The sequence below is a fragment of the Gallus gallus genome, chromosome 1 (assembly GCF_016699485.2).
Source record: "Gallus gallus isolate bGalGal1 chromosome 1, bGalGal1.mat.broiler.GRCg7b, whole genome shotgun sequence".
Lineage (NCBI taxonomy): Eukaryota > Metazoa > Chordata > Aves > Galliformes > Phasianidae > Gallus > Gallus gallus.
In genome coordinates, this window is record NC_052532.1 from 35,400,357 (window position 1) to 35,409,629 (window position 9,273).

The 9,273-nt window shown below is 49.7% G+C and overlaps 1 protein-coding gene across 1 annotated transcript; it reads left to right on the top strand.

Moving 5' to 3' along the window:
* Positions 1-688: 688 nt before the first annotated feature.
* SLC35E3 (solute carrier family 35 member E3) lies at positions 689-6,211 on the top strand. Its single transcript, NM_001199616.2, has 5 exons — positions 689-1,150; positions 1,233-1,343; positions 3,065-3,223; positions 3,392-3,474; positions 3,906-6,211. The coding sequence occupies exons 1-5, from the start codon at positions 761-763 to the stop codon at positions 4,090-4,092; spliced, it is 930 nt and encodes a 309-aa protein (NP_001186545.1). The 5' UTR covers positions 689-760; the 3' UTR covers positions 4,093-6,211.
* Positions 6,212-9,273: the final 3,062 nt, after the last annotated feature.

The following is a 9,273-nucleotide window of genomic DNA, read 5'->3' on the forward strand; positions in this document are numbered from 1 at the left end:
AAGGGTGGTGGTGGGTGGACGTCCTTTGTGTACGTGCTGAGGAGCTGCCTGGAGGGGGGGAGCGTTATTCAGCAGTACGAGGAAGTGCAGAGGTGCAGTGGAAAAGGAAAGTGAGGCAACACGGGGAGAGGAAGGCAGAAGCAGTGGGCGGAGGGGAACATCGAAGGGAGGGCAGCCCCGCAGAGGAGACAGCGCTGCTGAACGGCTCAGTTCAGCTGCTCAAAGGTTGAGGTAATCCCGACCGGGGGAAGAAGTGATCGTGTCCGGAAGCGAGTGCGAAGTTCTGCGTTTCGTTTTGAAACCTCCTTGCACGTTTACACGCGTAAGTGTGTCTAGCTTCTCCCCCACAGGGAGAGGGCAGAGGACGCAGCTCTAACGCAGAAGGCGGGACAGCGGCAGCAGCTTCGCTAACTCAGCGCTCGCTGCCGCCTGACAGAGGCCCACCCCCGTCCATCTGTGCCTGCTGACAACCGCACCGCCCGCTCGAGGCGGCGCACCCGCCACCGGAGCTCGCTGCCGCGGGAGGAACCCGGCCGCGCTCGGGGCGGACCGCCGCCGCCCTTCGTCCCGCAGCCCGGGAGGGCGGAGCCGAGCGCTGAGCCCGGCCCTCAGCCCCGCCGCTCCCGCCGGAAGGCGCGCGGCCACGTGTCGCGGGGCGGGGTCGGTGGCGGTCCGGCCGCTGCGCGCTGCAGCCGCCCGGGGCCGTGAGGCGCTGCCGCCCCGCGGGGCGCGGCGTGCGGTGCCGTGCCGTACCGGCGGCATGGGCTGGATGCCGGCGCAGGGGCGGCTGGCGGCCGGGCTGCTGGTGAACCTGGCCGCCTCCATCTGCATCGTCTTCCTGAACAAGTGGCTGTACGTGCGGCTGGGCTTCCCCAACCTCAGCTTGACGCTGGTGCACTTCGCCATCACCTGGCTCGGCCTCTACCTCTGCCAGGCGCTCGGCGCCTTCGCCCCCAAGAGCCTGCGGGCCGCCCAGGTGCTGCCGCTGGCGCTCAGCTTCTGCGGCTTCGTCGTCTTCACCAACCTCTCGCTGCAGAGCAACACCATCGGCACCTACCAGCTGGCCAAGGCCATGACCACGCCGGTCATCGTGCTCATCCAGAGCCTGGCCTACGGCAAGAGCTTCCCGCTCCGCATCAAGCTCACCCTGGTGAGAGCCGGGGAGGTGGGTGGGGGGGCCGGGGCCGCGCCGAGCCAACCACGCCGCCCCACAACGCCTCTCCGTCCCGCAGGTGCCCATCACGCTCGGCGTCTTCCTCAACTCCTACTACGACGTGAAGTTCAACGTCCTCGGCACGGTGTTCGCCACGCTGGGCGTCCTGGTCACCTCTCTCTACCAAGTGGTCGGTATCGGCGGGGCCGAGGGGCGCGGGCGGGCTGCGCTGTAGGAGCGGCCGCGCCCCTCAGAGCGGAGCGGGCGGTGCCGCGCGGGGTGTCCGGCGCTCGGCTGTCGCTGCCGGCGGTGGCGTTGCTCTGCCGGCGTTCATACGGCGTGTCCTTGAGCTGCTGACGCTCCGTCTGCATCCTTCCGTGGTTCCCGCAGAGGCTGCGCTGGAGCTACGAAGATAGAGAAGGGTCGGGAGGGCAAAGCTGAGGTCCCTGGGTGTGCTCAGAACCGAGGAGCTGAGGGGAGGCCTCATGGCGGCTGCAGCTCCTCACAGGGAGCGGAGGGGCAGCGCTGAGCTCTGCTCTGTGACAGCGACAGGGCCTGAGAATGGCATGGAGCTGTGTCAGGGGAGGGGCAGCTGGGGGTGAGGGTTCTTCACCACAAGGCGGTGGTATGGAACGGGCTGCCCAGGGCAGTGGGTACCGCCCCGAGTACCGGAGTTCTGATTTTGGGTGTTCCCATGAGGAGCTGGGCTCCTTACAGGGCCTTTCAGGCTCAGGATGTTCTGTGATAATGCCAGGTGTTACCTTCTGCTCAGTTGCGGTGGAAGAACACAGAGTGGCTCAGCCCTTTCTGCTGTTGTCTTTCAACACATCATTTGCCACAGCTCTAAAAGCAGCCCCTGTCCCACTGGTGTGATGTTGTCTCAACTTGAGCCCCTTTGATTGCAGTAGGCATGGAGTGCCTGCAGGAGATGCGGGACTCTGGAGTGCGAGATAAGTAGTGGTGGTTTGTCCTGTTTGGGGAAGAATGGGGCAGAGAGATGCTGCAGAGTGGCTTCAGGTGGCTCTGTGCTGGGGAAGTGATGGTACCCGAGTTTGTTTGTGTTTTAAACATCAAATGTATATTGGAATTCACATTGCCAACAAATGAGATGTGAAAGGAGGAAGGGTCACCATGTTTGGTAGCCAAATATTTTAAGATAGCTCTAGAAATATTCCTGGCAATAAACAGCGCCATTTTTGTCTGTGGAAGTAGATGTATTACTTTGGAAATGAGCATAAGTTACGCTGCATTCAAACAGGCAGCAGTTTAGAAGGCATTATATATGCAAGCATGTTTGTATATCCAGAGTGTAGCGTATGAAGCAGTCAGGGTAGGAGGCAGCCCTTGCAGTACTGCAACTCTGCCCTGGCCAAGTTGCTTCTTTCATAGGCAGGATCTTGAATTTTCCGTGAGTAAAAGGGAGCTGGTGTTTTCTTCCCAGCTCTGCTCCTTTTTCATTATCCTCAAGTGTAACTCTTACTGCCAGGAAGGAAAGGAAGGCTGAGGTGCCAGGCATTTGGCTGAGAGGGGTCTCACTGTGTTCCCTTTCATAGAATCATAGAATCATTCGAGTTGGTAGGGACCCTTAAAGGTCATATAGTCCAACTCCCCTGCAATGAACAGGGATGCCTACAGCTCAACTAGGTTGCTCAGAGCCCCATCCAGCCTGAGCTTGGGTGTCTTCAGGGCTGGGTAGACTTTCAGGAGACATTTTCCTCTCGCGTGGCTCTGCTCCATGTGTCTGTAGTCACAAAAGACAAACATCTGGTTTGGCAAAGGTGTGCGGTAGCACTCACTGGTCCGTCTATCTGGTGTTTGTGTGAGACACCCTCTATGCTTGCAGATGGTTTGCTGCTGCTCAAATTGTGGGTTGTTTTCCTGATGTTTAACGGCTTTCTCTTTTGGTCTTAGTGGGTCGGAGCAAAGCAGCATGAACTGCAGGTGAACTCCATGCAGTTGCTGTACTATCAGGCACCCATGTCCTCGGCCATGCTGCTGTTCATCATTCCCTTCTTTGAGCCAGTCTTTGGAGAAGGGGGCATATTTGGGCCCTGGACACTTTCTGCCGTGGTAAGGTTTTCATTGACTTTTGTCTATACTGACCCAAAATTGTTTTATTTTTGTTCATGGTATGTTCCTCTTGCTTGATATGTTGTATCTGAAAGTAAAGGAACTTGGAATGTATCTACAGGTGGTCAGAAGTATGTGGGGTTGCTGACTGTGTGCGTTAATCCACAGATAATGGTACTGCTGTCTGGTGTGATAGCCTTTATGGTAAACTTGTCCATCTATTGGATCATTGGAAATACATCGCCTGTCACGTATCCTTTGTAACAGTAGTTGCCTTTCCTGTTTCCATATCAATTATGCTAGCATTCATTTGGATTGGTTTACTGTGGGAAAACCGGTTTATGACCTGCCCACTTTCTTTTATATGATAAAGCTGGGAAAGCATATTCTTTTTTTTTTTTTTTTTAAGCATATTTCATAGAATTGTAGGATTGCTGTGGTCACAAAAGACTTCTAAGATCATCAGGTCCAACCATTAATCCATCGCCGCCATTCCCACTAAACCATGGCCCAAAGTGCCACCTCTAAATGTCTCTTTAACACCTCTGGGGACGGTGACCCTATGTGAGTTGAATGTGATACACCTCTGTGTGCCTTGGGCACAACTAAGCGAGCTCCTAAACGTTGTCTGTTAACTGCAGATGTCATTGTGATTTTTGTGTAATCCTTAACAGGTGCTTAGATACAACATGTTCGGACACTTCAAGTTCTGCATCACCCTGCTGGGAGGGTGCCTCTTGTTTAAGGACCCCCTGTCTGTTAACCAAGGCCTTGGCATTCTGTGCACATTGTTTGGCATCTTAGCCTACACACACTTCAAGCTTAGCGAGCAGGAAAACAGTAAGAGTAAATTGGTTCAGCGTCCATAAAGCAGGGCTTTCTGGGGCTTAGCAATGTTATGTTGTGAGGGACAACAAGTATTTAAATCTGCATTGATTCTAGAATGCACAGAATTGCCTCATTCATTTAGAACGGTGGTTTTCATTTAACTGCCAGGATCGTTATTCTGTAACTAAAGCAAACAAACTGAATGATGTGAAATGTCAGGGTTCTCCCGTCTCACTCTGTCCGATCGTTCTCATTACGTGTAAGTGGTAACTTAACAAAGAACCTGGCACGCTTCAAATTGCTGTGGAAATGTTACTGCAGTCATTATATTTTTTGCATACCAAATGAGATGGTGGTGGCCGCTGTTATGAGACAGAGAAGTAATGTTGCGTTTGCGATCATGCCTGTATTGCGGCCTGAAGAAACTTGGAGGCACTGCAATGCAGCTGTCCCGGTTCCTAGCAGTGCTTCCTCCCTTTTGTCTGGTAGGTGATGGAGAGGAAATGTACCACGTCTTGTTGTTGTAATGAGGGCTCTGAGCTCATTCCTATTTTTTGTGTGCTCGACTTGAACGCGTCGACAGATGAGGTGAAATTACTGGTGGAGGGAGACGGAGTAGAGGAGACGCTGGAAAACTTGAAACCCCGCGCCCAGCTGTAGATTAACAGCTGTTTAGATCTCTTTTCCTATCTTCAGTTTTTCTTCTAATCCGTCAGGGCGGTGACTCATTCATTAGGGTTTTTAGAAAACCCGCTACCACTTCACAATTTTCTCTTTGCCAAAACAAGGCTCGATGTGAGATGGCCAGCCTGCTGAAACCTCTCATTCCATGGTGCTTGCCAAATGCTTTGCAGCCCATGTGCGTGGGCAGCCGTGCTCAGAATGCCCGTGGAGGAACGTCGCGAAGGGTCACTGAGTGCAGCGGGACACGGCCTGGGGATGCGGGCCCTGAGGTGCACTGAGGCGGCCGGAGGGCCTGATTTGGGATTGGTGGCTCTGTGCTAATTCAGGAACGCTTTGCAAACGACTTTGTGCCAGTACCAAGCGCTGATATGACAGCATGGGAGGAAGAAGAAGTTGAGTACTGTTCTATTTTAAATACGAAAGAAAAAATAAATGCGCTCAGTAAATCTGGTGGAGGCATATGTTCTCTAGATTTGCGAGGTTAGAATTGATTTGCTGTATCTTATTACATTTGGGGGTTTATTTCGTCTTCATCTACCTCTAGCAGGTTTAAAGAGGGGAATTACATGAACATAAACAGGTATGGAAGTTTACAACCGTGGACAGAAATATATAGTTCCTGGGAGCTAAGTCTTTGTGCAAGAAACAACGTGCATCTGCTGAAGCATAGAAATTACTTCTTCTGTTACACAGTTCTCCATTTTAGAAAAAACTATTACTCTGTGTAACCCGAGTTTGCAATGCAACACTCCATGACATTTCGGAGCTAGAAAGACCTGAGTAACTTTACATCTCTACTAGCTGTGTCTTAGACATTGTACTGGTCCAAGGATGAATTTTTGTATACGTTTTTGTAATTCTATACTTAGTTTAAAAATGGAGCCTGGACTGCTGAAAGGTGTGTTCCGACAGGACAGTCTCTGGATGCACATCTTTCAGTACGTGCTCTGAGAAAGCCATTTGCATTAATTTGTGCTGTGCACAAGTTCTTCTAAAACGTAGACAGGCCACAAAGACTCCTACGGGTTGGGAACGGCGACTGAATTAGAAGTCTGTATGACAGCAGCGTGTGAGATGGGACTGATGTACACATAAAGTGGCAGAATGAACAGAGCAAAATGCCTGCAAATACAAAAGACACCGTAGGGAGAGGAGCAGATCCGCAGGAGAAAGCAAATGGTATTATGTAAAATGGACCTTCACAGAATACTGACTGATTCTGGAACGTGTCAGTCATGTCAGTCACCTACGTGGCGTGATTGTTTCTGTATGTTCAGGAACTCTCCCTGGAGATGTACCTATTGTCCCTAACTAATAAAGGATCTTGAACTACTTTTGTCATATGATTCAAAATGTTAACTGTGGGAAGCTTCTGTAATTGCTGGGTAAGTGATCTCTTTAGATGTAATGTTTCTTCGGATGCCATGCGTAAGGTGGAAATAAATTTTTAACACTTGACCGATCCCTGCACATTGAGGAGGAGAACTGTCCTTGTCTTTCTCATCTCCTGCTTGAACCGTCTGTGCTTTCAGAGTATAGGTGTGTGTAAAACAAAATAGCGTTGCTTGGGTTTCTGCCTGAGTAACTTAAGGGGGGTTGCATGTTTTGGGGCTGAGCTCATGGCACACGAGGAAGGCTGCGTGCCTCCCCTCCCTGTGCAAGAACATGGACCACGCATATGTATGCACGTGCTTGCACATCTACAGGCTGCCTGCGTGCTTTTATTCACCCCCTTCTCAATATCCCCCCCAAAATCCTTTCTGAATGCCCCAGTCCCTGCACGTCCTTTCTTCCCTTCTGTCCTGCACCAAGATCCTCAGTGCAGAGCTTCTCTCTGCAGAGATACCGTGTGTGTTTTCCTGACTGCTCAGGCTTCATCCTCGTCCCGGTGCAGAGATGGCCCCACACTGTCTGGATGGTGCTGGTGAAGAATGGTGCAGAAAAATCACTTCACGTTTGAAGCCATACTGTACAAACCGTGGTATTGACTTCCTGCTTTTGTTTTTATGCTCTACAAATGACTGACCTGTGGATACAAGTTGCACCTTGGTCCTATCACGTGCTTTGCTGCTTACAATAATGTTCTTCTCTCTTGAGAAGCTCCACTACTGTAGGTCCAGGGGAAAAACTAGCTTAGATACTAGGGTGGCATTTAAAAATGAGAGCAGATGCAGATGATTCCAATTAGCTTTCCCCACCAGTGACTCATATTTTATCACTAACCCTGTCCCCGCAAATACTGCACGTGTAGATGCCAAGTTTTGTCATTTTTCCCAAAGGAATAGGAAATGTGCCTTCACCAATGGACAGATTCTCAGCACAAAGCTTGGCGTTACCACTGGCACTGATAACCCAGCACTTTTCTGACAGATTTTGCGTCTGGTTTTGTGTGTGTTCTTGCAGGCTCTGGGAAGTAATGTGCCAGAGGAGTTTTCCTGTTGCTGGGTAAGCAGATTCTCTTTCAGGCCTCATGAGGTTGAGGAGGGTGGTGTGCTGTGGCTAAACCTATCAAAGGGTGGTTTGTTCTCCAGGAAATCCACCTTCAAGACAGAGCTTCAATTCAGCTGGAATGCATCCTCTCCCTGTCTTGTTCCATGAAATGAACGCCCAGCGACAGCTAAAGCAGCCTGAAAGCCTTGTTTGGGCTGCCCATATGTTTTAGTAAACTTGTTTTGAAAGTATAAATCAATGCAGTATTAGGGTTAAAATCTGATTTTGTTAGTGGCCTATGTAATAGGAGATTCAGAAAACAGTTCTACAGCATTTTGCAGTACAGGTAATGTCTAACCAATGTTTGCATTATGTGCAAAATCTACCAGGAGGAAATGACGGCTGTCTTAACAGGCTGCTTGCATTTATAGGGTTGAGCTGCTGAGAGGAGACTTGCTCATGAGCTGTACCGTGGCACCAAGGACTGGCATGCTGTCCGTAAGTTTAGCAGTGATTTAGGAACATCCTGCAATTCAGCAGCGTGCTCGAGAAGGGAAAAGAAAGCAGGCTCTGATAGGTGAGAAAGCTTTGTATCTTCTTGGGATTTGACGACAAACATGGGACTTGCAGTTGAAGGGAATTCAGAGGACCAGCCTGACTGTCCCTGAACTTACCTTCTGTTCTAAGATTTTCCTCCCAGGATGTCTGTTCTGCTCCCTGGTATGCAGTCGGTTATTTCACCCGGATTTTAGAAGAAGTGTATTTTGGTTGGTTTGAGGTTTTTTGCCTCTCAACGTTTTTTTTTTTTTTGGTAGCCATTCATAACCCAACTTCCTTGTTTAATTAGAAACAAAAGAGAGGAATGGAGTAAAGGAAAGGTAGAGTGGATAAGTGGTGAAGATGCCCTTTGTTTTGCAAAACCTCACTCTAACTGGGACAGTGCAGCTCGTTCTGTTAGCTCCTACAGTATTATCATGTAGACATACAGAAGCACCGCATTTCTGTTGCACACAGGTTCTTTTCCTGCTGCTACTCTCTCCGGTAGCAATCTCAGCCTTCCATTTGACAGCTCAGTTGCTGCAATGATAGAGAAGGTTAAGAACATGAAGTGAAAAACCATCAACAGGAGCCAATACAATCTTGGGTAATGAGAAATCCTCCTGTAATACGTAGAGCCATTTCACCAGACAGACGCACGCTAAGCATGAGGGAGAGCTGTCGGTTCCTCTCCCAACAGGTAGTGCAAAAATTGAGTTGTTTGAATTCTTGCTGTGCTGTAGTAGTTGGCATATGAGCTTAAACTAACTGTTAATAATAATTGAACACATGAATGCCATGCGAAAAGAAATAAATAGCTGGATTCAGTCAGTATCAAATCTTTGCCAGACTCCTCCTGCAGAGGTGGATAACCTTCCTGAGAGAAGGGAGCTATTGTTCCACCTCCTGCTCGCTCGGTGGTGCTGTGAGTACAGAGGGAGGTTTGTGTGTCTGAGAGCTGCCCTCTGTATTTTCAACCACGTTCGCTGGTCCAACGAAAACATCAGTGTGTTGTATCAGCTTGTTGTGCTGAGTTTCTGTTTCTACCTTCATCTGGCTGAGTTGGGTCTTGCTGGTATCTTCCTCCTATGGCTGAAGGATCTTTGCTGGGGAAGGCAACATACTCAGTGTCCAGTCAGCTGCTGGAGGGGATCCACCCCAGAGGGTCATTGCTGCAATCTATGGTACAACTGAAACTAAGAAAAGGGGAAATGCATTCCCCTCTCATTGGTTTTGTTGAAAGGCAATTACCCATCTTTTCAAAATGCAGTCTCTCCCATTTCCTTTTAGGAGGCGCATAAGAAAACTCCCTTTCCTGTTTCAGTCTGTCTTTTTGTCTGAAGTGTAGCTATGTCATCTTCTAAGGGAATTTGGCAGTTGAGACAGAAATTGTATTCATAGCTTACATAAATACAGGATGCACATGCAGGCTGGCAGTGTGTCAGAATGGCCAGGATTATTTTTAGACCTCTAGATGGCTGTGTCACATCCAGGAAGTGCAGGGAGGTTGAAGCGCAGTGTGAGAATGTATTTTCTAATGATGTTGGCACAGAAAACGGTTGTCTTTTTAC

Coding starts and splice junctions, on each gene's coding strand:
- SLC35E3 (NM_001199616.2), top strand. CDS start 761: ATGGGCTGGATGCCGGCGCAGGGGCGGCTGGCGGCCGGGCTGCTGGTG. Junction 1,151..1,232: donor TCCGCATCAAGCTCACCCTG/GTGAGAGCCGGG, acceptor TCCGTCCCGCAG/GTGCCCATCACGCTCGGCGT. Junction 3,475..3,905: donor GGAAATACATCGCCTGTCAC/GTATCCTTTGTA, acceptor ACAGGTGCTTAG/ATACAACATGTTCGGACACT.